The sequence below is a fragment of the Miniopterus natalensis genome, chromosome 1 (genome assembly GCF_054644295.1).
Source record: "Miniopterus natalensis isolate mMinNat1 chromosome 1, mMinNat1.hap1, whole genome shotgun sequence".
Taxonomy (NCBI): Eukaryota; Metazoa; Chordata; class Mammalia; order Chiroptera; family Miniopteridae; genus Miniopterus; species Miniopterus natalensis.
In genome coordinates this window covers 4,281,652-4,308,481 of record NC_142081.1, presented here as the reverse complement: position 1 = coordinate 4,308,481, position 26,830 = coordinate 4,281,652, and the positions used below count along the sequence as shown (strand labels likewise).

Sequence of the window (26,830 nt, the reverse complement as noted above, 5' to 3'; positions counted from 1 at the left end):
TTATAGTCAGAAAAACAAATTTTTTAAAGCACATAGTTATATGTTAAATAAATAAAGCAAACAGTGTATTTAGTGACAGGGAAAGAACACTAGCATGTATTTCATACTACACACCAGGACACCACACCAGACATTAGCCACCTCTGTGAAAAATCCGCAGGCACTGCCCGCTCCATCCCTGAGAGCAGCAGGAGGGGTGGAGCCGGAGCAGGCCCGGGGTGCACCAGGGAGTTTCCGGTCTTCCCCCAGCAGCTGGCCCCGCGTGCCATCCGCGTCCTCCGCACGGGGGCCAGGGGAGCTGCAGAGCATGGCTCACAGGAATCGTGTTGCAGGCAGATAGATGCTGGGCCCAGGACAGTGGGGCTCAAAACTGTCGAATATAGAGGCTAATTTCGGGTCTGGAAAGGGCTGTCGAGCAGAGAAAATGATTCAGCCCACATTGTGTCACACCATGGAGGAAGTAGGTCCCTTGTGGTTGGGTGGGTTTGGCACCTCAACGTAGGAAAGCCCTTGCTCATGTGGGACGCAGTGGCTCCCGTGGCTGGGACTCCGTTCCTGCCTGGGAGGCACACAGGGTTCCTGTGGAGGTAGGAGGGGACCCGGAATCAGATGGGACAATCAGCTTTTTCTCTGGTTGGGGCAGAAGCCTGGCCTTTCTTGTAAATGTGACACAGCACCACCCCTGTGTGGACACGGGTCATGCCTTCAGGGTCCAGGGCAAGGGGGTGGCCTGGGAGGCTCTCCGGTGACAGCCTCTACTACCTCTGCCTCCACCCGCCACTCCCACCCCACAGCTGCAGGCTCTTCAGTGCAGGCAGGAAGGCAGAGGGACAGACTGGGTAACCGTTCAGATAGACGGAGACTGACCCTGGCTCTGTCACTTACCTGCTTTAGGGTCATTCCTCTGCTCAAAGTCGGGAGAAATGGTCTGCGGGGTTTGGTAACATCAAGTGTACTGGTGATTTTAGTTACAGCAACTTCGGGGGACATGGGAGGCCAGGTGTTAGACTGTCAGGGACTGACAAATGAGGAAGCAGAAAGGTCAGGTGTCATTTGAGAGAGGAGCAGAGGTGTCAGTAGCCAAAAGGGATGATCTGAACCGTCTGAAAATATGGTTTGTTTATTGGCTCTGAGGGAAGAGCCACGAGAAAGGGTGAGGGGTGATTGAGGGGATGAGGTGGGGCCAGGGTTACACAAGTGTGAGAACCCCTGTTGAGAGGTCAAGGACATCTTGTGTGGGACCGACCAGAGGGCAGAGCCAGGTCCTTTTTCCAGGTATGTTTGCTGGGGCCTTTCCTCTCCACTGACCGCCGTGCTTCTGTGCTTCTCTGCTCCACAGGCCCGTCCACCCAGCGTCAGGTGCAGAATGGCCCCTCTCCCGATGAGATGGACATCCAGAGAAGGTAACCCCCCCCACCCAGCAGGGCCCGCCTGGTGGCCAGGGGTACCAGTCAGCCACCAGAGGACACGCTGCAGCTAGGGCCAGGACTCACAGAGGCTCCCGCCGGGACAGGGGAGCAGGCCTGACCAGGAAGGAAGAGGGAGGGAGTTCACTGTTGCTTGCTGGAGTGAGGAGTGTCTGTGGTTTCACACAGAGCACACTGCTGCCCCCCCCCCCCCGCCCCCCGCAGCCCTTATGAAGCCTGGCAGCGTCCTAAGCGTTTACTCTTAGGGCCCCTCCCAGGTGTATGGGGAGGGAGTTGTCCTGACGGGAAGGGATTCGGTAACATGGTCTGTCAGACTGAGGCCCTGGTCTTGGCACCATGCTGTGCCCTCTCCTCTCACTCTGTCTGAAGGCCTCGTGAGACCTGGCCCAACCGCTCTCCACTGGAGGCCTTGGACAGGTGCCACAACCTTTCTAGAGAATCTCAGTGCCCAGCCCACTTGTCTCCCAGTCAGATTGAGACGGCAGAGGCCATGAGAGCCTGTGTAAGCCAGGGCTGTGTCGATGTCCTTGTGGGGCCAGCCTGTGGAGGAGATAGCCCCTGGAGGCATGGGCCCTGGAATGACACCCCACCCCCTCCGAGCTGCTCCTACAGTGTGAGAACTGGGAGGAAGGGCCAGTACTGTGGTCCTGAAGTTACAGGAGAGATCATGGTGGCCAAGGAGGGCGTGGCCTCCCCAGTTGTGTTGCCAGGAAACGCAGGGGCCAGGGCTTCAACCTAGATAGCCTCGCCCTTCAGGAGCCCTGCCTCTAGGTGAGGCTTTGCGTCCAGCTCAGTGGGAGCTGTGCCAGGAGGTTGGCCTGGTACCCACCACGCTCCCCAGGCTGGGGGTGGGAGGGATGTTCCCATAGCTCACTGGGCCATGAGGCACCCTCCGGATGCCCTTTTCTCCAGCCTCTCCCTCACCCAGGACAGAATGATCTCTGAGCGCCTCTGGCTCTCACATATACTTACAGCCCTAGGCAAGTTCCTAAGCCTTAGATTCCCTTTCCCCCTTTGAATATAATGGGGTTTTTGGGGTGTGTTGGTTTTTTTTCCAAAATAATACTATCCTCTTATGTGTGTGTCTATTTTTAATTTAATTTTTATTTTTTAAGTATGTCTTTATTGATTTCAGAGAGAGGAAGGGAGAGGCTGAGAGAGAAACATCAATGGTGAGAGAATCATTGATCTGCCTCCTGCACGCCCCCTGCTGGTCACCAAACCTGCAACCCAGGCATGTGCCCTGACCGGGAATGAAACTGAGATCTCCTGGATCGTAGGTTGATGCTCAAACTCTGAGCCACGCTGGCCAGGCTTTAATTTTATTTTTAAATTAAAGTTTACATCAATATTATTTTTATTAGTTTCAGGAGTACCACATAGTGGTTAGACAATCATATACTTTACAAAGTGGTCGTGGTCCCTGCCCCCAAGCCCCCCGATATTTCCAGTACCCATCTGGCAGCATACAGTTATTACAATAATATTGACTGTATTCCCTATGCTGTGATCTACATCTCTGTGACTACTCTGTAACTGCCGATTTGTACTTCTCAGTCCCTTCACCTTTTTCACCCAGCCCCCAACCTCCTCGCCTTTGGCAGCCCTCAGTCACTTCTCTATATCTGTGAGTCTGTTTCAGTCTTCTTTTATTTTGTTTTTATTTCACTGAGCACAACGCCCTCCAGGTCATGCGTGCTGTGAAGATGACAGTGTTAGTCCTTGCTCTGTTCATGTAAAGCAACGAGGGAAGGGTGGGAATACACTCCCTAGAGACTCCTTTGCACTAACTCCCACGTTGAATGATTCCTCGGGCCTGTCTTCTGGCCTCTCAGGAAAACCAACTATTTACAAGGGCTCTACCTCACTGCTTCATTGTGATCTCCACATTGACCCTCGGGGTGTGTTATTGCTGGTGCTGTTTCTCACAGGAGCCAGCTGGAGCTCAGGGAATGGTAGGACTCACCCAAACAAGCCAGGAGTTAGAGGTAGAACCAGGACTGGTGCCTCGTCTGGCCCAGCTCAGCCCTTCACCAAGTCCCAGGGCTGCCTTGGCCCAGAGGAGGGCATGACTGACGCCTACCAGACTGAGATGAGTACACCAGGGGCATATGGGCCCAAACAGACCCTTCCGTTGCTCTCTCAGAACTGGTTACACACAACTGCATTATCTTAACCCACCACCCAAGTCCAAGCCGTGGGAGTCCACTGCAGTCAACTGTCTGCAGCCCGGAGCTCCCCAGGAGGTCAGTCTGTGAACTGCAGGCAGCAAACCAGAGAGTCCTTGCAGCTGCCTGTCTCTTAACACAGAGGGAGGCCCAGGGGAGAGGTGACTGACACAGGGCTGCACAGTAAGCTAGTGACTCCAAGCACAGGGACCTTTTCATTTTCATGCAGATAGTATAAATTCACACCTGATTTTTAAATATCTCCAAACATCCTCATTTGCTGAGGGCTTGTAAATGTGGATTCTGCTGGGGAAACTGGAGTTTTGGGTGATGTTTCAGCAGTTTGGATGGAGAGGCTAACGCAGGTGCTGCTGGGAGCGTTTCAAACATCTTCCATGCCAAAGGGTCTTCTCCATTATTTTGTAGGTGCCAGGCATAACTCTTAAGAGAACTCCATGAAACAGGTGTTGTTATGCTTATTTTATGGAGAAGAATCTGAGGCCCAGGAAAGGGAAAGATGTGCCTGTGATCACGAACCAGGAATCCCAGAATGGGGACCAGAGAGCTCCCTCCCTCTGCATGGTCTTTGCAGTAAACTGTGGGTCCCATTTGACCTTCTAAGATGAGGGCATCTGCACTTACTGAGCAGCTGCTGCATGTGGGACCTGGTGCCAGGCACCCCGAGAAAGGCCAGCTCGAGGTGCACAGGGCACAGACTCACCCCCCACAACCTCTCACCCTGCCGGCCGCCCTTCCCACTGCACCCACCCCATCTCACCACCACCCTGCCATGCAGGCACCACCTCCAGCTCACTCTCCCCCTGAGCTAGGGTAGGCGTCAGAGCTCCTGCCCTCATGCAACACAGCAGGTCTTTAGGGTGGGCACTGCACCAGTGAGGCCTGCTGCCATCTGTGGTGCATGATTCCTGAGCACCTCCCGCTGCATATTCTCCATCCCAGATTCCACAGAAGTGTTTGTGGGTCAGCCGACCGGCCTCTAAGAGCACCCAGAAACCACCTGCCCTGAGGAGCTCAGTGTTGGTTCCCAGCGAGGTGCACAGCCTGCACTGCCTGTGATGGAGGCCAGGCCTGCGGTAGATCTGTGCTGAAAGAGTGAGCATGTGCTGCCAGAGTGTGCACTTCTCCTAACACCCCACAATGCCCAGAAGTTGTCCCAGGACTTAGCCAGGTGCAGTAGGATCAAGAGATGTGAGGTCAGGGTGGCTGAGGACACAGGCCCACAAAAGCAGGGGCCCATCCAGTCTAGGGGGAAGCTTGCTCACTCAGCCACATATCGCCTGAGCCTCCATGGGGGGCTCCCTGTTTAGGGGTGCCTGAGACTCAGGAGGCTGCTGGCACTCACCTGTATGGAAACCTTGAACCAGTCACGAGCCCTGCCTCTGTTAAGTGGGGACAGCAGGCCCGGAGAAGTCAGACCTGCTCACTCCTGTTGCTTTTCAGACAAGTGATGGAGCAGCAGCACCAGCAGCAGCGCCAGGAGTCTCTAGAGAGAAGAACCTCGGCCACAGGTGAGCCCGCAGGGCCTGCTCCCATACCTGCTCCCGGTGGTAGCCCCCTTATCTAGGCAGTGCCAGGGGCATGTTGGGCCCTCTGTGAAGAGCTGCCAGTTCCATAGATCTCACAGTTTGCCTCTCACCTTCAATGAGGATAGGGGAAACAGAACAGCAGACGGTCAGGGATTAGCTCAACTTGGCTGGCCCCTCCCCATCAGCCTCTGGTGCTGGGACATTGAGGGGAGATGGGCAGGGGACTGCCCAATACTCAGCATTGCTCCCTGACATACACCCTAGCCAGCCCTGCAACCTGCAGTTATCTGCCACAGTTCCCTGAGGCCAGGGGTCCCTCACAGTCACATCTCGGACCAGCGTCTGCCGATGCCCAGGGTGGTATGGGGCACTGAGGAGGAACAGGGGAGGGTTACAGTCTGTGACACCAGAGACCTTCCACTGGAGACCCACAATTAGAGAAAGACAAAGTTAGCTGGACTCAAGGGATGTTAGGCAAGTATGTGGCACTGTGGGTCCAGCCAAGCCCCCGAATGCTAAAGAAACCAGGAATGGCATTGGGAGTGACCGGAGCAGGGCCACACTCACCCCAGGCAGGATGGAAGAGGCAGCCTGAGCAGTTCTTCTGTCCCTCCTCTTCCAGGGAAGCACAGCGCGGGGCTGGGGACTGACTGAGCCCCTCTGTTGTTTCAGGACCCACCCTCCCACCGGGGCACCCCTCATCTGCAGCCAGCGCCCCTCTCTCGTGTAGTGGGCCTCCACCCCCACCCCCGCCCCCTGTCCCACCACCACCCACGGGGGCTACTCCCCCTCCCCCACCCCCACTGCCAGCCGGAGGAGCCCAGGGCACCAGCCACGACGAGAGCTCCGTGTCAGGACTGGCCGCTGCCCTGGCTGGGGCCAAGCTGAGAAGGGTCCAGCGGGTAAGCGTCCCTGTGCACAGGCTGGGTGGGCTGGGGATCAGTTTCTAACTGGCTAACTGCCAAGTGGACAGAGCCTTGCGTGTCCCCAGACACCAGGCAAAGCCCCACCCGCCCCAGCCTGGACGCCACCTGTGCAGCTGTTTACGTGAGAAAATCACAGGACTATGTGAAGACCGTGAGGTGCTCGGTTATGTAATTTGCTGCTGACCCTCGCCATGACCTTCACAGGCAGGGCAAGTAGTTCCCCTTACCAGCTGCAGTTTGGACTTGGGCCCCGGTTTCATCCGGTCCATCACTCCTTAGTGTTTATCGTGGAAAACGGCTCCCTCGGCTCAGCCTTACTCCCAGAGCCCTCGACCGTGTGTCCTGGAAGGCAGAGCTTCTGGAATGAGGCCGAGTGGCTGTGGCTCTAACACCTGGTGGAGAAGTCGGCCTCCTTTTCAAGAATTGTCTCCTCCCCCTTGGGTCGCGCTGGGCTTAGCGAGAGCACTGGCTCCGCACCAGTAGACCTAGAGAGCATCTGCTGACTGGCCAGGCCTGGTCCCTCTGGTTTTGTCACCTGTGGGGTTGGGAGAGATTGGCCTAGAAGACCCCTCTGGCCTCTTCCTCGCTCCCCTCGTGGGATCACATGTCCACTCTCACGTCCCTGCCGTCCCCTCAAGTTATGTCACCGAGAGCAGCAGACTAAAGCACTGGTCCTACCTCCGCAGCCAGAAGATGTGTCTGGAGGCTCCAGTCCCAGTGGGACCTCCAAGTCCGATGCCAACCGGGCAAGCAGTGGGGGCGGAGGAGGAGGCCTCATGGAAGAAATGAACAAGCTGCTGGCCAAGAGGTGGGCGTTTAGGGTGTTTTAGGATATTTGCACGACTCGGTGGCCCTGTTCAGGACGCTCCTGTTCCCCAGCACCAAAGGAGAGCCCTTGCCTGGGCCCCTCAGGGACTGTTACGTTTTCCCTTCTCATGTGGTCAGTGTGAGGCGTTGGGCTGAAAGGAGTCCTTTGGACTCTGAATCCCTCTCCATTTCAGTTTAACAAGTATTGAAGCATCTTTCCTGTACAGCCATCCTGAGCAGAGAGAAATTTGTGATAGGTTCAGAGACAAACTCAGAGGGAAAGAGGAATGTTCCCTGCACTTAGAATCCCAACACAAACAGGCGTGGCCCCAGGGCTGGAGCGCGTCAGCCCACCCCGGGTGAGTGCAGATAAGGGGCCATCGTAGAGGACACAGGAAAGGGATTGTGAGGTGTCCAGAGCCCAGAGGCCGTCATGCCGGAGAGATGGAAGAACAGCTCTGTCCATGTCCTGGTCAGGTCCTGTGGCCGGTGCCTGCCACCTACTTCTCTGTACACACCAGCAGGTGTGGCTCTGGGTTGTTCCCTATGTGAAACCTGAGCAGGTGGAGAGATCACACAGCTCCTCTAGGGAGGTTGCAAAGCCTGATTTTACTTGTTAATGTGGCATGGAGGCAGGAATGCACTGACAGGCCCCTGATGCCATGGCTCAGCTGGGCACCAGAGGGCCTAGGAGCAGGCCTCACCTGCCAGAACACTCCCGGTGGGCCAGGAAAAGCTAAGGCAGTGACCTTGTTCCAGCCGCAACCCCTCCTGCCTGCTGTTGCCCTCCGGGCCCTTCCCTCTGCCCTACCATTCGGCTGAGTGCGAACTCTGTGTGCCCTGGTCGTCTTGTCCTGGTTCCCTCCTTAAATCCACACAGCTCTGTGAGGATGCAGTGGGAGCAGAGGCCCATAGCATGCAGGTGGCCAGTCTGCCACTTCACGGCAGGGGCAGGGCCAGCGTTTCCTCCCAAGACCTTGCACACATGCGGGTAATCCACAGCACAGGGCTCTCCTGAGCCTCCAGCTGGGCCTGAGCATACAGAGATAGCCAAGAGGGGGCAGACAGTGACGAGAGGTGTGCAGGGCGACTGGCTGCACCAGGGTGGGAACAACTCCCTGGGGGAGAGAGCGAGAGGGCTTCACAGAGGAGGCTCCACACGAGCTCTGCCTTGAAGGACGAGAACCCTTCGCAGGCTGAGGTGGGAGAGAAGAGCAATCCAAGCAGAAAGAAGAGTGGAGGCATGGTGGCAGGGTTAGTGCCTGGGACGGCTGAGCCATCCTCTGGAGCACCGGGTGTGGAGGACACCACCTCATGCAAGCGCGTTGCGCCCATCTCAGGTGAACAGGGCCTCCTGGAAAAACAAGGTGTTTCTCAAAAAGAAAATATTCATGCTTTCCCACGTCCAAAACCAACACCTTAGTAACAGCTTGGCCTAGATGGCCTAGACTAAAGGGAAAGGAAGTTCCTGAGAACAGGAAAAGACTGCCGTTGCCAAGAGCTGGTGAGACGCCCAGATGCTAGTGGGTGAGTCATGGTCCTACCGAAAAAACATATTTGCACAGTTCAACAGGGATTACTTGAGAGTTGCTTTCTGAAATCACCTGGGTGGTGGATGCTGAGTGGAGCCCACTTTTTTTTTTTTTTTAACATATGGTGCTTTTATTTTTTTTTTTAATTTCCTTAGATATGTTTTTATTGATTTTTTTAGAGAGGAAGGGAGAGAGAGAGAGAAACATCCATGAGAGGGAAACATTGATCGGCTGCCTCTTCCATGCCCTCTACTGGGGATCGAGCCTATAATCCAGGCACGTGTCCCAACCAGGAACTGAACTGGCAGCCTCTCGGTGCACAGGATGGTTCCCAACCGAGCCACACTGGCCAGGCTGGAGCCCACTTCTTTTTGCCGGTTATGGCAGATTTGGCCTCCTTCTGCGACCTCCCTGCAGTGCCACGGGGTGGAGATGGCCTGGCCTGCTTTAGATGGGAGTAGAATGTACGGGGCAGAATGGTGGCAGGCAGGCCAGTGAGGACACCGCGTCCAGGAGCAGTGGTGGCGGCTTGTCCAAGGTGAGGTGGCAAGGGGCAGGTTCAAAATGCAGAGAGGAAAGCACCAGCCGTGCTGCTGAGGGCAGAAGATGAGGCCTGAGGGGCGATGGCGGGCAGACCTATGCTTCCTGAGGCGAGGAGACTGGACACGGAGCCCTGTGTAGCTGAGGAGCCTACGGTGTGGCCCCATCACCTGACCTGTGATAGCCACCCGTGGCCCCTCACAGCTCACCAGGCCAGCTTCCTTCTCAATGGGCCGCTCACCCCGCAAGTTCTAAGAGTTTGTGCTCTGGCAGCTTCACAGAGCTGAAGGCCCCCAAAGGCGTGTCTTGGGAGTATTAAGGGTCTACGGGCATAGATTTGAGAGTCAGCTACATACAGGAGACCACTTAGGTAAAAACACAGGAATGAGTTTTTAGAGTGTGAAAAGAATTCATACCTGTGGGCAATGTATGAGCCATCTAGAGGGCATCAGCTCGGGCTGGTCGAAGTCTCCTTCTCTGAGCACATTGGGTTCTTAGTGGTGATCTGGGTTGGCTCAATACAAAAAGGGTCCTCCCTCCCATGCGGGTCCGCTCGCCCAGGCAGGCCAGCCTGCAGACAGAATGTTCCCGCAACCCTGACTGACAGGTGGCAGCCCAGAGTGGCGCCTCTCCCCGTCCCATAGGGCCTGGCCTCAAGCAGCCTGGAAGATAGCTGCCACCCAAGCCAAGTAGGCCTCCAGGGACCTGGACACTGCAGACCAGCTTCTTTGGTCTACCCTCGGGTGCTACAGAGAACAGTGTCCCCAGGCCCCATCCTGCCTGCCCAGGCCAGTTTTGTGTCCAGGGTCATGTGACAAGCACAGAAGGCCTGGACACTTGCTGGGCATTGCCACAAACCAATGGGTGCTTGGACAAAGGGGGTCAGATCCCCACAGGATCCTCTGGGAACCAAGCTGTGTCCACACAAAGTAGGCATCTGGATAGGGGCAGAACCTCCAGGAGCTGATTCATGTCTTCCTGCCCTGTTTTAGGAGAAAAGCAGCCTCCCAGACAGACAGGCCGGCTGATAAAAGGGAAGATGAAAGCCAGACGGTAAGTAATGCCCCCCCCCCCCCCACTCCGCTTCATGGATGGGTCTGGAAGGCTATCTGGCCCCAGGCCGGGCCTTCGGGGCACTGAGGTTTGGACGTACACGAGGGACACCTCACCGGGAGGTTTATAGGATGGATAGGGGCAGGAGGAGGGGTGACCCTCTGTGTCACCCAGACACCTCATACCAGCCATCAGAGGCAGGAGCCAGGCCTAAGGAGCATAGGTTCCGGTGGGTCCCACTTAGCTGCTCCCATCACAGTGGACGAAGCAGAAGCTGCTCATGGGCCGTGAGTGTAGGCACAGTGCTGGCACACCCCAGAGCTCAGGCCCATTGGTTGTGCTCATGGGACATGCGAAATGTTGGGCCCATGTAGGCTGTGTCAGGTTGATGTAGCCACAGAGAAGGTCTGCCCTGTTCGACAGGAGCTTGTGTCTCCCCGCAGCCCTCTCTTTCCTTGACTTCCATGGGCCAGACCAACTCCCCCCAGGGCTTGGGGTTTTCATTTATTAATAACATTCATTATTTTGCCAATTATAAAAGTAACATATGTTCTTTTAAAAAAAAAAATGCGGTTTTATGGATGACCCTGGTCAAAGGCATCCTGCCCCTGCCCAACCAGCCTTTGTAAGCAGACTGATGGCCAAGCCTCTCTTTCCCATTTTAGGAAGAGCCGAGCACCTCTCCATCTCCAGGGACCCGAGCAGCCGGCCAGCCACCTAACTCCTCAGGTAAGAGGCACCACCCTGCCCTGTGCCAGCCAGGGTCTTAGAGCAGGAGGCACCCCTATAGGTCCCACCTCCTCACTTTACTGATGAGCAGAGACAGCCAGAGGGGCTGCACTAGCGGGGTCTCTTTCCACCTCCCCTGAAGTTGCCACTCTGGTGAGCCCCAAGCTTCCTCGACAAGCCCAGGGTGGGCTGGCTGTGACCTCCACGCTGAGCTCCAGTAGGGGCACAGGAGTGCTGGCGTCCCAGGGGATGGCCTGCCTGTGGGCATCAGAGCTGCCACCTCTCCTGCGCTGTCCTTTTCCCACCCGAGAGGAGCAGCTGCCGGCCAGCACCTGTAACATGGCAGTAGGTCCTGCCTCGGGCCAGGGCTCTGAAGAGGGATATTTATATGTCACATTCATGTCCCCCTGCAAAATGCCAACCAATCGAAGTGACAGATACCACCATGGAGTCTTGCTCCACCAGCAGTCCCGACCCTGCTCAGAAATCCCAGTCTAAGCCCTGGGACATGGGGAGGCAGTTAGAAGAGTGGGGAAGAGATGCTGGGGTTGGTCGCTCAGCAGTGTGTGGTGTCTGCTCAGAGCGGGAGGGAGAGGCAGAGAGGAAATAGGCTGCCCACCCCAGCTGAGGAGGCTCTTGCCACATTGCTGTCTCCCAGGGCCTGGGCCATGGCTTTCACCCCTGTCCCGGCCTTGCGTCCTGGTGCTCTGTTGGTGAATCTGCCTCCCTGGTGGGACTGCTCCGTGTACTTTCCCAGGCGATGTCCATGGACTTTTGGTGAATGAGGTGTGAACACCTCACGCCCAGGGCATGGGTCTGGTGTGGTCCCAGTGGAGGAAGGCGAAGCTCGGTATGGTTCTGTGGCTCATTCAAGGCCACGTGCCTGCAGCGTGGATCCCTGGGGGTGGCTTTCAGGGGACCTGCCTGGGGCCTGCGGTCAGCCCCTCTGCTGCCTGAGCATGTTCCCTTCTGCCTCTCTGCTCATCCTGCAAAGTCAGTGAGTTCAATTCAGTTCAACAAATCTCTTGACAAAAAAGGAAATACAATTTAATACCACTTAATGTAAAAAAGAGAAAGACAGAAACAAACCAGCCCTCAACGCCCAGGATGGGGAAAGGCAATTGTCATGCAGGGAGCACCAAGGCGTCAGAGGACAGCAGGTGCTCATGGGGCCCCAGGGGCCAGGCCCCAGAAGCATATGTGGACTCAGACTGGCTGAGCATGTCCAGTGAGGGCCTCTGCCTACTCAGCTGCTGCTGGAGCCACTGCTGACTCTAGGGGTCGTAGTTGAGAGGCTCCCTGACCGCATCGTTCACATTCCAAGGAGCTTGGACTTTCCATGCTGAGGGGTCAAAACCAGACCACAAATCAAGGTCAACCAGGTCTTGAGTGGGGGAGACACAGGTGACAGCAGTGTCATCCACAGCCCTGCGAGAACTGCTGGGCCAAAGGGGGCTGAGAACAAGCCAGGCGCCAGCTTTGGCCAAAGCAGAGCTTTCTGACGGGCACTGGGGGGCTCCTGTCAGGGATGTTGGGCGGGGGCCTGGGATCCTCTCAGCCCTGAGGCTCCTTGCCCATAACGTGACTTCACAGACGCCAGCCGGAAGCCCTGGGAGCGGAGCAACTCTGTGGAGAAACCCGTGTCCTCGCTGCTGTCCAGGTGAGCGGCCCCGGGAAGGCTCGAGCTGTGCACATTGGCGGGGCCCAGGCGGCCACGGTGCCCATTCATGTTCTGTTTCATTTCACTGCCGTAGAACCCCGTCTGTGGCAAAGAGCCCCGAAGCTAAGAGCCCCCTTCAGTCGCAGCCTCATTCTAGGTACCAAACAGCCCCTCGGGGGCCTCCTCTGTACCCTGCCTGTGACTAACACCCAGACCCCATCCGTGTCCTGTCATCTAACAGTGTACTCTGGGAAAAGGGATCGGCTCTTCCTTCAAACCTGGGGCCAGGTGGGGCTGGGGACCACTTCCTCTCCTCTCCTCTCAGAGGGAGACGGGCCTGGGAGGGATGACTGCCCAAAGAGGCACGAGCGGACTGAGGTCGAGTCCCAGCTCTGGGCGCACTAACCGAGTCATCGGGCAAGCCAGGTGACCCCTCCTCACATCCACCCCACCCCGTGAAGAGGTCTGTCAGCCTCGGCCTCACAGGGAGGTCGCGTGGACAGCTGTGTGGACAGGAGCTGGACATAGGACGTGCTCGCTGGCCATGGCTGCACCCTACAGCTCGGCCATGACAGCACTGGCCTAGTGCCCCATCCTCGCCTTCCTCTGCTTTGTCACACAGCCAGGCTTCTGGGGATGCTGACCGTATTTCCCAAACCAAAAGCTGTTGTGACAACAGGACAGGATATTTGAGACTGAGGTAGCCTCAAAAGTCAGAGACAGACAGCTCTGTAGTAGCCATAGGCCAAGTACGACCTGAATCTGCAGGCCTCCAGAACCCATGGTTTCCATCGCCCACCACAGATTGAGGGAGACCATTCATCACGAGCAGGTGGCCTGTGAGCCTGGTCTCACCGAGTGAAACGGGTGACGAGCAGAACCTCTGGCCTGGCCCTGGCTGGAGGGGCAATGACAGACTCGGTGACGGACAGCCAGGCTTCGACAGGGCCTGTAGTCTGCCAGGCTCTGGGCCGGGTCCTACATGTCCCCCTGCAAGGAGCTCATCTCTGTGTTGGAAGACCTGCGGTTGGACAGCTGTGGAGACCCAGGCGCTTGGGAGACCCAGAGGGTCTCATGGGAGACAGGACTGGGGACAGGCGCTTTAGCGAGCAGGCTGGATAGGCCTCTCAGAGGTAGCATTGGGGTGGCCCTGAGGGTGTGGGGACAGCCTTCCAATCTGTCGTGAAAGTGCTGAGGCCCTGCGGCGGCTGGAAGGGAAGAGGAAGGAGAGGTCACGGGTAGGGAGGAGTCGCATGGTGAGTTTGGATTTGATTCTGTGTGCAGGCCCAGTCAGCCAGCTCTAAGCACAGGGCCCCGTGCTGGGTCGGCTCTTGAGGAAGCTCACTGGGCTGTGAAGGGAGGTGGGTGGAGGGGCAGGAACCGAAGCAGGCCCAGGAGGAGGCAGGGCACCCGGGGCCCAGCTGGTCACTTCCTGCTGCTGGAGGAAGGACAGGTTGCCAGCGTCCCGCTCAGAAGGGGGCTCTCCAGCTCTGAGACAGATCTGTTCTCTAGTATAGTATGTCCCTCCAGAGTGTGGCTGTGTCACCACCTGGGCACTGTCAGGTGTACACATGGGGAGACCACAGGCTCAGAGGTGAGGCGGTTGGCCCAGGTGACCCGGAGAATTGCTGTGGCAACAGGGACTTGAGCCTGCAGGATGGGTGTGATGGCCCAGGGTCTCAGGCTAGACCCCTCTCCCCATGGGGACCCACAGTTATTTACAAACTCATTCAGGACCACATTTGGCCTCTCGAGCTCATCTGGGAGGGTGTGGGAGCATCTTATTTATTCATTTTAATTCAGTTCTGTGCACTGGACCACTGAAATTTCATATAGCATTCAGCGAGGTCTTCCAGTGTATTGAGCTATGATTGACATCTCCCATTGTGCAAGCCGAGGTGTACAGCACGGTGGCTTGACTTAGGTGTACGTTGTGCGGTGATTGCAAAAGGTTAGTTAACAGCCTCACCTGGTTTCCTTTGTGTGTGTGGGTAGTGAGGACTTTCAAGATCTGCTTTCTTAGCTCCTTCCAAGCACACAATACAGCGTTGCTAACCAGTCACCATGCTGTGTCACGGCCCCAGAACGCATCCATCTCCTCCCTGGAAGTGAAGTGTGTGCCCTGGATCACCCCACCCATCTCCCTCCCCTCCCCCACAGCTCCCGACAGCCACCAGCCTAGTCTTCGTTTCAATAAGTCTGGTTTTCTGAGATTCCACATATAAGTGAGATCACACAGCGTTTGTCTCTCTCTGCCTGGCTTATTCCACTTAGCATAATGCCCTCTAGTCCATCCTTGTTGCCACAAATGGCAGGAGTCCTGTCTCGAGGCTGAATCATTTCCATGCAGGTATGTTCCACACCTTCTCTGTCCATTCGTCTGTCGTTGGACACTTGGGTGGCTTCCATGTCTTGACTATTGTGACTGACGCTGCAGCGAACATGGGGTGCAAGTACCTCTTCAAGATTCTATTCTCCAGTGGTTTTACCTATGGATAAAACCCAGAAATGGGGTTGCTGGCTCTGTTTTTTCATTTGAGGAGCCTCCAGGCTGTTTTCCACAGTGGCTGCAGCAGCACCGTAGTTTTCTGCTTCCTTCCTCACTGTGGACAACACCAGTCCTTGATTTCGGCACATGCCCTCATCTGTCCAGTCACTCTGTCCACCAGCCGTCACACCACAGGCCCCACAGCGGCTTTGCCACATCTTTGCCCTGAACTCACAGGCCCCGCCAGCCTTTCTGTCCACATGAGAGAGAAATCGGCTCCAGAAAGTGCACCGCGGTCTGTTGGAAAAGGCCGGTAGTTTAGACGAGCTTTTTCTGAGATTTTCCAGGGAAGAGTTGTGTGCAAGAGACATTAAATTTCAAACGAGCCAGCTTCAGTTCAGATACTTCTCAAAGACGCAGAGCCTGAGAAACGGAAACCTCCTCAGGAGAGCAGCCATGTCCAGGCCGTTGCCTGGAGAAGCCAGTTTAGGAGGCGTGTTAGCTACGCAGAGGTTTTGAGTTTGCACTGTGCTCAACGCCACGATTGCTAGCTTCCCCCACACCTCTTTTGGCCAGGAATCCCCAGGCTGGCCTGTTACCCATGTGTTTTCTTTCTGGGGGAGGTGGTGTGTGACCTGCAGCGCTCGCTGCCTTCTTGGGTTGGGAAATATGGTCACAGTGTCCCTGAGGTCCTGGAGACGGGCGTTAGAACCCTGCTCACCAAGCTAAGGAGTGGCCAGAGATAAAAGCGGAGAGCGTTTGAAGGGCGGCGGGAAGGGGGCTGTGCTCATCCTTCAGGAGCCGTCCCCATCCTCGAGCAGGAGGTCCTGGGGCGCCCAGGCTCCGTCCCACACCTAGTCCCTCCCCCATGTGGTCCACATGGGCCCGGCCCTGTCACCCACTCATCCCATCCCCAGGATGAAGCCGGCTGGAAGCGTGAACGACGTGGCCCTGGATGCCTTCGATTTGGACCGAATGAAACAGGTGAGTGTGTCCTTTCCTGATAGGCCATGAAGGAGCCAGGGGCTGGGGACAATCTCGGGGGCACATGGCAGGCAGGAGACCCATTGGAGCCCTCACTGGTGCAGAAGTCAGGAGCCAGCTGCAGAAGGCCGTTGCATTTGTCCCCAGCCCCCACCAATGCCCTCGGGGGGCTCCAGAGGTGCCTGAGGTGCAGGAGGCTGCAGGGCAGGGCTGGCCAGGGCATCACACCCCCCAGGCACACTCCATCCTTCCTCTGTCCTTCCTCCCATCCCCCTCCGGGGCGTGGGGGAGGGTGACAGTGGGTGTGCGCTCCGAGGGAGGCCCAGGACACCCCTACCCCTTCAGACACACCACCCCCAGCCAGGCCAGCTTCCCTCTGTCCCTCTGAGGCTCTGCTCCCGCAGGAGATCCTGGAGGAGGTGGTCCGGGAGCTGCACAAGGTGAAGGAGGAGATCATCGATGGTGAGTAGGGCACCCAGGGTCCCAAGGGAGGGCAGAGCCAGAGGACCCCACCCTGAGCCAGGAGGCATCCAGGGCCCAGGAAGCCTTGGCTTTGTAGTTAGGAGGTGTCATCCCCCCCCCCAACAGCCTGCAGCACCCTCCCCATTCTCTCCGACCAAACGGAGGCTCAGACAAGTGAAGGGACTTGCTAAGTAATCACAGCTCCCTGGTGGTGTGACTCCTGAATCTGCGACCCCCACGCCGCGCATGTCCCAGGGCAGCCCCGGTAGATGGGAGGGTGATGAAGGGTGCACCCCAAAGCCCAGGGCAGCGGAGCAGCATCAGTGAGCTGCTCTGTCTGCGTCAGCATCTGCGGACTTAATTGACTCATTTTATCCTCCTGCCCTCCTGGGGGTGAGGGACCAGGAAGCCAAGAGACCACTGTCTGGGCCTGACCCGGCTCACAGCCTGCCGGGCCTTGGGCTGGGAACAGGTGATGGCTCTCCCCAAAAGAGCCTCTGGTTCCAGGGGGCAGGGCCTTGTCACCGTGAATCACACCGTCCCAGCTCCCACCAGAGCCTTGGTACGGCTGGCTCAGATCTGGGCCAGGGAGACGAAAGGTCTGATCAGGCAGGGCCAGCTCAGCCCCTGGACGGAGCAGTGAGGCACCTCCTGGGCACCTGTCCTCCCCCACCAGAGGGGGGTGAAGCCACACCTGGGGATGGCAGAGGGCTGCCTGGACTCTGGAGAGAGAGAAGAGGCGAGGGTGGGGGCCTGCCTGGGGTGCCCGCAGACCCAGACCCCTGGTCAGAGCTGGGTGACCGAGCCACTCCCTGTCCTGGTCCCCAAGCAGAGAACACTGGGTTCCTGTTTGTCCAGTCGCCCTGCAGGCCTGAGCGGCACAGATAAGGAGTTAATGAATGAAGAGAGTGAGACAGAGCTGGAGCTAGAAAGGGGACAGAGGCCAACTATTAACTCAGCCTTACTGCTGAGTGTCCCCCAGGAGGGCTGCCAGGGTCGCCAGGGCTGCTTGGGACTGGAAGCGGCGTGTGCACAGGGAACAGGCAGGTGGAGGCAGTGGGTGCGGTGGGCCTGGGTCTCCGTCTGTAGGTGCAGCCACAGGTGGAAGCTGCTTCGTGGCTGGGTGGGCCCTGGGGAAGTGGGGGCTCCAGAAACATCCCCTTGTTACTTGACGAGTGCCCAGGCCTCAAACTTTTTCTCTTGGCCTTTGGCTCCAGGCCAAGTCCAGGGAAAGGCCCAAATTTGAGGGGAATCCTAGGAGTGGGACAGGAAGAAACAGACGCCCCTGCCCTCCCTGGAGGGCGGCACTTAGGCCAGGGAGTGGGGGCAGATGCCCAGCTGTCCAGACCTGCCCAGGGCTCCTGCTGGTGGCCAGCCCCTCCTAAGCTCCGAGCACAGACACCACCACCCCCCCACACACACACACACAGCTGGTCCTCTAACGGATGCCAGCTGGGACGTGTAGGCGACACCCACTAGACCCGCAGTCTGTGCCAGAGCCGCTGCGCTGCTCTACTCCAGCCTGTGCCCTGATCTCTGGGAGCCTGGGTGGGGCTCAGGAGACCAGAGGCACTGAAACTACCTCGACCTCAACCAGGCCATGGGGACACCTGGGGCGTGGGGACTCCTGGTGCGTGGGGACGGGCCCTGCGGAGGAGGAGGGTGGGCTGGTCCCCACCACATCTGAGCCTCTCCTCTCTCCTCTCCCCTCCTGTCCTCTCCTGTCCTCTCCTCAGCCATTAGGCAGGAGTTGAGTGGAATCAGCACCTCGTAGGGTGCACGGCCCTGCCGCCCGAGCCTCGCCCCCCACGGATGGCAGGGGACAGTGAGGACACAGCGGCTAAAGCTTCGACGTGCTTCACTTCAAGTCTTAATCTGTGAGAAATAGTAAAATGAGGAAAGCGTTCAGTTCCTGGATTTTTTTAGATTTTACCTGACACAGAACACCAGGTCTACGCGCCTTTTTTTGTATTTTATATTTGTCTATTTAAGTGTACATTTCTTTTGGTTTATAGAGAAGACACCCCCAAATCACGCGCTTCATTAGATGGTTCCGAGTTTCCCCCGGTGGCGCTCGGCACTGGGCGGGCGGCGGGCTGTGCAAGCGCAGCTCCGCCCGGCGTCAGTGTGAAGTCTGCCCGCGCCCGGGTGTCTGTGTCCACGTGGTAATAAACGCTTCTGTCCACACGCCCGGCTGCCGCTCGCTCTCTCGCTGGCCTGTGGTCACTCCTGGCTGGGACACCCCTTTTAGGGGGAGGCCCACTACAGAAGTGACCAGGAGTAGTAGGAGCAAGCTGGGCGCCGTGGGGGTAGCTGGGCTGGGAGGACGGGAGGGTGAGCAGGCAGCTCAGGCACTTCTGGTGGGGTCCTGGGGAGGCCACGGGAGCCACACCCACAGGGCAGTGGGAGGTGGCCAAGTGGCACCCTTGCCTGCAGCATCAGAGAGGGTCCCTGAGCGTTCTGACTGGCAGGGCCAGGTGGGGCACTGCGACGGGCTGGGTTGGCCTGCCCCTGCACTGGGCCCGCAGGGAGGCCCCGGGGCACTCGCCGGCCCTCCTCAGCCCCTGCGAGTTCCCATGATAGCCAGGGAGGGTCTGACTGGGCCCAGCCAGCGGCCAGGCCACCTCAGACTCAGTGGGACGCCCAGCCCCTGGCCCAGCGTCCTCTGATGGCCCCGGGGGTGGGGGCAGGGCCCCACTCTGGCTGATGACAAGGGGACCACTTTTTGTGGCCAGGCTCTGGACATACTTCATCTCACTGAGTGTCCTCACAGCCCTAAAGGGCCGGAAGAGGCCTGTTCTGCCCCCTAGGAGGTCGGCTCGAGGCTCAGATCTGAGCGGCTGGCCCTGGTTCAGGCGGTTGAACTCATCTGCTTCCTCCGCCGCCCAAGTTCCAGAAGTTCTGCGGGGTGGGGTGCCCAGGAGCTAACGGGGAAGATGCCCCCGAGGTCAGCTGTGCCATCAGCCCCTGCCAAAGTCAGGACAGAGCCCTGTCCCCTTCACAGAGACACCAAGGACACCAGCCGCTTCCCTCTGACCTGCAGTCACCTGTCTGTCCAGCCACCCCATGTCTGGCCTATGGCCCCTGTTCTGTGAGAATCTCAAGTCCCACGTCTAAGCTGGTGGGGGAGACAGACCCTACATGTCAAGCCTGCACCCTCGGGGCTCGGAAGGCTTCCCACAGGGAGCAGGCTCGAAGCTGACCCGGAGGAGGGGGACAGGAGCCTTCTACTGCCTACACCCCCGAAGGCTGGCCCCCACAAACGCAGGGCCCTCAGGAAATGCTGCCTAAGGGCCCAAGCGTGGGAGCAGCAGCAGTGCCAGGTGGGAACAGGTGGGGTGTGACCTGGGGACTGCCCACCTCCAAGGCAACCAGGAGCCTCGTTCTCAGACCCAGGCTGGAGCTGAGACCACCCCCTCAGAAGCACGTTGTGGATGTGGAAACAAACGCTGATTTAATTCAGGGCATGGGGACACCAGAGAAATCGGCCCCGTGGAGACTGGGCGCCCTGTGAGGCCCAGGAAGGGCAGCCTGGCCTGAGATCAGCAGTGAGTCAGGTGCAGACCCAGCTTCTCCAGGCTGCGGCCCGCCCAGTGTCCCCAGCATGGGACCAGGACCTGGGGGACAGGCAGCCCAGCCGGTTCTGAGCACTAGGCCGAGGGGGACAATGACAACCAGCTCTGCAGGGGCGGGCGGGCAGGTCACCGCAGGGTCCATCCACTCCAGTGCCAGCAGGTCAGGCTCACAGGCTGTCCCCTGCCAGCTTGCACACTCGCTTCACCCTGGCATAGGGCCCCAGGGAGTCCTCGAACACGAAGTCCCAGAGCACCTTCATCCACGAGTGGTGCTGCGGCAGGTGGTCGTAGTACTCGGGCGCGATCTTCCGCACCTGCGGGGAGGTGAACGGGTCAGAGGCCACGCCTTGGCACAGACGCGCCTGTCACGCACGCGCACGTGTACACACGCTGACACGCGTGAGCATGTACACAGGCACTCGAGCATGTCCACAGAGACAAGTGAGCGTATGCACACACGCACGAGCACGTATCCAGACACGAGTGTGTGGGCAGACACCCGGTCACCCCCCAGGGCGCCCGTGTCCAGCTCAGCAGGCAGGAGGCTGGCTGGCGCTGGCCCACAGCCCAGGGCGCAAGCCCCCTTCCCCGGGTTCGGACACACCTGGAGCCCACGCTGGCGTTTCTGATCCAGGAGCCGGGGGGAGGCCGGGCTCTTTCCCTCCAGCACCTGCCCAGTTGAGGCACAGCCTGGTTGGTGACCATGCTCCTCCTCACCCGCTTCCAGTGCCCTCCCCAACCCGCCAGCACTGGCCTCGGCTCCCACCACAGCCCCGCCCATCGCCCTCCTCCCAGCCTTGGTTCTTGTCATTTCCCAAATGCCTCTCTTGCACCCTCTCCCTCTCCAGCTCCCTGCCCCCATCTGCACACGACACCCTCGGCTGCCTCCTCCAGGAAGTGCTCCCAGCCTCAGCACCGCATCAGCACCACCACCTGCCCTGCTGTCCCAGCGCAGGGGAGGCCCTCCGCTCCCCCACGGCGGGCACGCCGGTGCTCAGGGCCTGCATTACGGCCGAGACGGGCTCAGGGACAGGAGGTGACCTGCATGGGAGCAAGCAGGGGGCTGTTCACTTTGCTCAGAAGTAAAGACACTTTTGTGACCAGCTTGGGTCCAGATTCCGGCTCTGCTGCTTCCTATGGTGGGCACCTCCCCTCTCTGAGCCTCTGCCTTCTCGTCTGTGAAATGGGGATCCTGGGCAAGGAGGGACCTGCCAAATCGGCCTGTGAGGATTAGGTGAGATGGTGCCCAGCACCGAGGGACCTCAGGACCTTCAGCAGGACGGGGGAGGGGTTGAGAGGGGGAAGGAGGGGTGGGGAGGCAGGGGCTACACACAGGCTGTCGGACTCGTCACACGGGCCAGGGCGCCAACACCCACACACCCGGACAAATGCTCACACGTAACCACACGCACAAACACATGTACACACCGGGCACACTCAGACACACATGCAAACACTCAAAGGCATGTGCACACCCGTGCACACACAGACCTCACTGCCCCTCCTGCCCTCCCCAGTGCCGAGGGCACTTCCGCTCTTCTAACCACACGCCAGACCCCACTCCTCCTCCCCCTCCTTCAGAGACTCTCCATCCCGGGTCTCCCGAGGCACAGCCACCTGCCCGGAGGCTTCCACTCTGCTCCAACTCAGGCGGAGTCCCTTGGGCCACAAAGCCCACCCTGTCCTCTCTGTGCCATGTGGGCCCCCTAGAAAGTCACAGGGCAGGGACCAGAATGAGCAGGGAGCCAGGAAGGGGAGGTGCTTCACACGCACTACCGCTGGCTGCTGCCCCATTTACAGAACAGGAAGGGGGGCACAGAGAGGGCAAGCAGTCTGCCCAAGGACGCACAGCTCAAACAGGTTTTCATTACACCGAACGGTCTGAACTGTCAATGCCCCCCAAGCCCCTGCCCTGCCTGGATTCACCTCAACCTCCAGGCGGCACTCGCCTGTACTGCTCCGCCTTTCCCTGTGCTGTGGGGACCACAGCTGAGAACGTGGCCACCCCGTGATGAGCATGAAAGGGAACGGAGGTCAGTGTGCCTCAGGTACCCTCCGCGACACCTCCCCGCCTCCTCAGACTCCGTGTACCCCTCCCCGCTGCACCCCGGCCCGCGTGGCCACATACCAGGGGCAGGTTGCAGCCCGGGATGCTGGGGAAGTCGTGGTGCTCCATGTGGTACCCCACGTTGAAGGTGATCCAGTTGAGGGGCCCGTAGTAGGAGTAGGTCTCGTGGCCCTTGAGGAACATGTAGTGCTCAGCCACGAAGTGGCCGGAGATGGGGTGCAGGCCCAGGCCCAGCAGGGAGCTGGCCAGCAGGTAGACCACGGGCTTGAGCCCCCAGAGGGCGAAGAGGGCCGCGTCGGCCGCCAGCTGGACCAGGGCGTTGAACACCTCCATGCGGGTCAGCGCCTTGGGGTTCACGCAGAGCGGCCGCAGGGAGTAGAACAGGGGCTGCAGCAGCAGCCAGAGCAGCTTCCGGGCGGGCGTGCAGAACAGCCAGCCCTCCAGGCGCGTGGGCACGTCCACGTCCAGCCCGTCGCCGCCCAGGTAGCGGTGGTGGTCCACGTGGTACTTCTTGAAGGAGGCGGCGTAGGGCACGCCCACGGGCAGGTTGGCGAAGATGGCGAACCAGCGGTTGTGGGCCGCGCGGCCCGTGCCGAAGGCGGCGTTGTGCGAGATGTCGTGGATGGCCAGCGTCAGCGAGTGGTTCACGCAGCCGCCGAAGGCGTAGGCCCAGAAGAGCAGCCAGCGCCACGCCAGGCCCCGCACCAGCCAGCAGGCCAGCAGCTGCGCCAGCACCAGCCCCAGCACCGTCCACTTGAGGTGAGGGTCCGGCCGCATCAGGGCCTTGATGGCCGGGTACTTGGCTGCAGGTGGGGCCGGGAGAGAAGGCAGTGAGGGCGCCGTGGCCGCAGGGCCCCCAACCGTCTGCGGGTCCTCCCTCCCTCCCTCCCTCCCCGCTCCCTTCACTCCCCGTCCCACCTTCTGCCTTCCAAGCAGCCCCCAGGCGCTGACTCTGGATAATTCGCTGCTAAGACCTTGCCCTGGACTTGAGGGCCTAGGGGCAGCCTGGCCTGTGGGCGCAGAACCAGGCCAACCTGCCTCCCCACCCCCCGGGGGCTCTGGGGCACACTTCCCGGAGGAAGGGGGGGTCTTTGCCACCAGCCTAAATAAAGAGGTGTCGCCACGGGTCACAGAAATGTAATGTCAGAAATCAAAGCAGCTGCAGAGCCAGGAGCTGCCGGCTGCCCAGGTGAACCACACACGGTGCGGGGATTGTGAGGGGGCTGACGCCTCGGCCCGGACGCCCCAAGCCCATCAGGAACCTGGGAGGGGCTGGGTGGCCAAGGGAGGGCCCGCGGAGGGCTCTGGCTTGCTCTCAAGTGTTTCCGTTTTAAACAAGATCTGAAGGAAATCAGATAAAACGTTGAACGCCTTCATTTCGGATGATGGGTGTTATGGTATCTTTTGTACTTTTCTGTTTTGTTTTACAGAAAAGGAAAACGAGTGGGGGAGCTGGCCAAGCCCACGGGGCCCTCCCGGAAAGGCACTGGGACAGCAAACAAGGCCCGCGGGCCACCAGAAGGCCACCTGCGCACGGCTCAGGGCTGTGTAAAAGCTTGAGGCTGGGAGGTGGAGACCACGCTGAGGGACTCCCGGGCTGATGAACTCTCCCCCTGGCCTGCCCATGCCGCCCCGTGGTGGCTGCTTGGGTCATGGCTGCACAGTGGGAGGTGACCTGGCTGCCCAGTAAAGGCCAGAGGTCCCATAGGGGCTGGGAGCCCCAGCATCATCCCACCAGGTGGGGCAAGACTGGGGGGCCCAGGCAACTTGTGGGACCCCTTGGGGGGGTGCAGGGGGCAGGCCTCATCCAAGTTTGTTCCTGCCCCAAAAGGGGTCAGAGTGAATGGGACACTTCAGAGGAAGTTGTGTGGGCAGATGGGTGCCTCCAGTGGGAGGTGGGAGCTTGGGGAGTGGGAATCCAGCAAGGGAAACAAGTGTCCCCATGATGGCGGCGGGAGGGGGAAGGATGTGCCACAACCTCCGCCTCAGGAGAGCTCGCTCACAGCCTCACCCACAGCCCAGTGCCAGGCAGTCGCATGCAAAGTGCCCTGAACCTTTGCCTACCTGGCTCTGGGGCTGGCACCAAGACCAAGAGGCTCTGCCAGCCTCCCGCTCACCAGCCGTGGCCTCTGGGCAACAACCTCCCCTCTCAGGCAACCGGGGCCAGGCCCTCCCCTGCCAAAGCGCACCTGGGAGCCAGCCAGCCACCAGCCTCCACAGGGTGGGCCTCCCCAGCTTCCCCTTGGAAGGGGGCCAAGCCTGGGGCAGGAGGGCAGGGCAGGCTACACCTGTGCCAGGTGAGCACAGCCTTGCAAGCTCTGGGGCAGTGGGCACCAGACCCTGGCTCTGGGATCCGGGCCAGCACACAGACCACGCCCGTCCCAAGCCCGCCCCCCCCAGGCAGAGGCAGTCACAGAGCTGCCAGCCGTGACCTTGTGGGCTGCCAGTGGGCCTTAGGTGCCCCGTCATCAAACAATAAGTCCTACCTGGGAGGCAGGTAAAGGAGACCCCTGCAGATGCCTCCCCCGCCCGGCCCCTGCCCGGCCCACCTTCGGGGGGCCCAGTGCCCCATCCCCCCCTTTCCCAGTACTTTCCCACAGACTCAGCTGCCCTGTCGGGCGTAGGGTGCCTGGTCCCCAGCCCCTCCCCAGGCTGACCGAGTAGGCCCCGCCACCCCACCGCCCCAGCCTCGGCTCCCCATCTGAGGCCCCATCAAGGCCTGAGCCCTGGGCACTGTTATGACTGTTGTCAAGCAGTTTTCAGACCTGAAAGTAAGCACATCCCGTTCCTGCCCTCTGGGGCCCTGGGCGCTGCTCAGGGAGGCCAGCTTCGGGCCCCGGGCTTGCTCTGACCCGCGAGACCAGGCCCAGCGCTCCCAGGCCGCACGGGTCGCTGGACCAGGCCATCCTGCCAGAAGCAGTGAAATGTGGGACCGGCGGGTGAGGCAGCTGTGCGCTGGGCAGCTCAGGGGCAACCCCCGAGAAGGGGCCAAGCGCGCAAGCCCCAGGAAGGCGCCTGGGAGCACCTTCCAGACCACAGAGCAGGAAGGGGCCCCCATGCGTCAGGCAGGCCCAGCACGGCCATCGGGGAGGCCTGCACAGGCGCTGAGGCCGGCAGCATGGTCCTGGGGGCCCTGGCTAAAGGTATGGGGGGCAGGACCCCACGGGCTCAGAGAGCAGGGGGAACTGGTGCCCAGTGCGTTTGGAAGTGGTACCGGCTAGGAGGCCTCCCATGGAGACGCCAGAAAGGCCCCTCCAGGAATGGGGCTCCTCCAGACTGTCCTACCAGCCCTGCTGACCCCCTCCCCCCCACCCCCACCCCGTCTCCCAGATGGAAACTCAATCCTCACTCAAGGAAATCAGATCTCTAACTGGTTCAATTCTAGAGCTTCCGGCTCCCTGGGGAAGTGGGAGGCCTGGGGGACCTCCCAGGGAGCCGCTCTGAGGACCACCAGCCACACAGACCACCAGAGGCTGAGGTCACAGGGCAGGAGTTGGGGTAACTGGAGCCAAGGGTTTGGGGTGTCAGCTGAGGGAGGTCAAGGAGAGTTATGGACAGGAAGAGGGGTGAGATGGCCAAGGGGTGAGGGGCGAGTATGGGCACTGGGAGGACATAATGCCAAGGTGGGGTCATGGAGAAGGCAAGGGGTGCAGGCCCAACAGGAAGGGCCTCTTCCAGGGGCCCAGGAAAGGCGGACAGAGGGCAGGGTGTGAGTGGGGAGGGGGAGGCCGTCTCTGGGCCCCAGGAGAGGCGGAATGCCTGAGGAGAAAGAGAGAACCGCATCCCCCAACAGCCCCAAGAGGAGCCCTGGGCCCTGGCTGGATGCCAAAAGCTGGCCCCGCCTGACCAGGCTCTGCCCCCCAGGGCACCTCAGCTGACCTCGGGGACCCTGCCACTCAGGCCTCCAGCTCAAAGGACAGGAGCAGCTGGGATAGGACCTGCGTGTAGCCCAGCGTGGATGGCCACCTGGAACCAAAGACAAACACATCCGTGCAAACATCTCGGCCAGAGCCCAGAGCAGCTGGGCAGCCGGCCATGAGTGACAGCCATCGCTAGAAGTCACGCTGTCCAGGCACGACACAGAAAGGGGGGTCTGAGACCCAGGGAGGCCCGGAGAAGGGTCAGACGAGGCAGGGCAATGCCAACGGGGCCAGGCGGGGACCTTGGGACCCGGAGTCCAGGCCTGCAGGATGCAAGTGGGGACCAGGCCTGGATACAGACATCAGCAGGGGCCACGTGCCCGGCGTCTGACACACACCAGCTCCGTCAGCCTTCACCCCCCTGCCCAGGAGGGACCAGCCCCCATCATAGAGAGAAGGAAGCGGGCTCCACCTCCAGGTGAACCACCGGCCCCTCTGGAGAGCGAGGGGGCTTCGCGCGGCTCCCTCAGCCCCCAGAGGAGCAATTTCCCCGAGCTGGGGAGAATCCGGGAGCAGCCCACGCTGGTTGCCCTTGGGCAAGGCCCCCTCCCCCTCTAGGGCTGCTGCTCACCTTCGGTCCCCAAGGTGCCCACTCGGACAGCCTGGGCTGTGAGCCCATGGAGGTGGGTCTGCCCTGGGCCACCTGGGAGTGGGGGAGGGGAGGCGGCGGCAGGTGCCGAGGGCTGGGACGCACACCAGCAGGTGTCTGCATTTACATGCATCACATCTATTTACATACGGGACGGGCTTGGTCCTAACGACCCAGAGAGCAGAGCCGCAGGACACGCTGCTGGGAGGGAGGGCACCCTGACCCTACCCACACGGATCCCACGGAACAGCGTCAACTGAGGACCACGGTTATTCCACAACTTCTCACAAGTGCTGCTGGGCCAGCCGGCTGCAGGGGAGATGTCAGCTGGCAGGGGAGGCTGCTGGGCCCTCAC

General features: G+C 59.8%; 2 protein-coding genes across 4 annotated transcripts in view; one reads left to right on the top strand and one right to left on the bottom strand.

The window, feature by feature from the left end:
* EVL (Enah/Vasp-like) overlaps positions 1-18,572 on the top strand; it is a 98,737-nt gene extending 80,165 nt beyond the window's left edge. Inside the window, exons 4-14 of one of the 3 annotated variants that reach the window (XM_087818262.1) lie at positions 1,340-1,403; positions 5,057-5,124; positions 5,815-6,044; positions 6,755-6,876; positions 9,940-10,000; positions 10,666-10,729; positions 12,323-12,389; positions 12,484-12,546; positions 15,795-15,861; positions 16,266-16,323; positions 18,060-18,571. In XM_087818262.1, the coding sequence (XP_087674388.1) occupies positions 1,340-1,403; positions 5,057-5,124; positions 5,815-6,044; positions 6,755-6,876; positions 9,940-10,000; positions 10,666-10,729; positions 12,323-12,389; positions 12,484-12,546; positions 15,795-15,861; positions 16,266-16,323; positions 18,060-18,097 (902 nt within the window). In that variant the 3' untranslated portion in view covers positions 18,098-18,571. Of the gene's footprint in view, positions 1-1,339; positions 1,404-5,056; positions 5,125-5,814; positions 6,045-6,754; positions 6,877-9,939; positions 10,001-10,665; positions 10,730-12,322; positions 12,390-12,483; positions 12,547-15,794; positions 15,987-16,265; positions 16,324-18,059 lie in introns of those variants that run through there. The other 2 variants (XM_087818269.1, XM_087818273.1) reach the window with 2 other exon arrangements.
* A 98-nt stretch (positions 18,573-18,670) lies between these two features.
* The window catches only part of DEGS2 (delta 4-desaturase, sphingolipid 2), a 29,566-nt gene continuing 21,406 nt past the window's right edge, over positions 18,671-26,830 (bottom strand). The window contains exons 4-5 of the mRNA XM_087818278.1: positions 22,027-22,769; positions 18,671-20,212 (exon numbers count right to left, since the gene is read on the bottom strand). Of these exons, the coding sequence (XP_087674404.1) occupies positions 20,066-20,212; positions 22,027-22,743 (864 nt within the window). The 5' untranslated portion in view covers positions 22,744-22,769 and the 3' untranslated portion in view covers positions 18,671-20,065. The remainder of the gene's footprint in view (positions 20,213-22,026; positions 22,770-26,830) is intronic.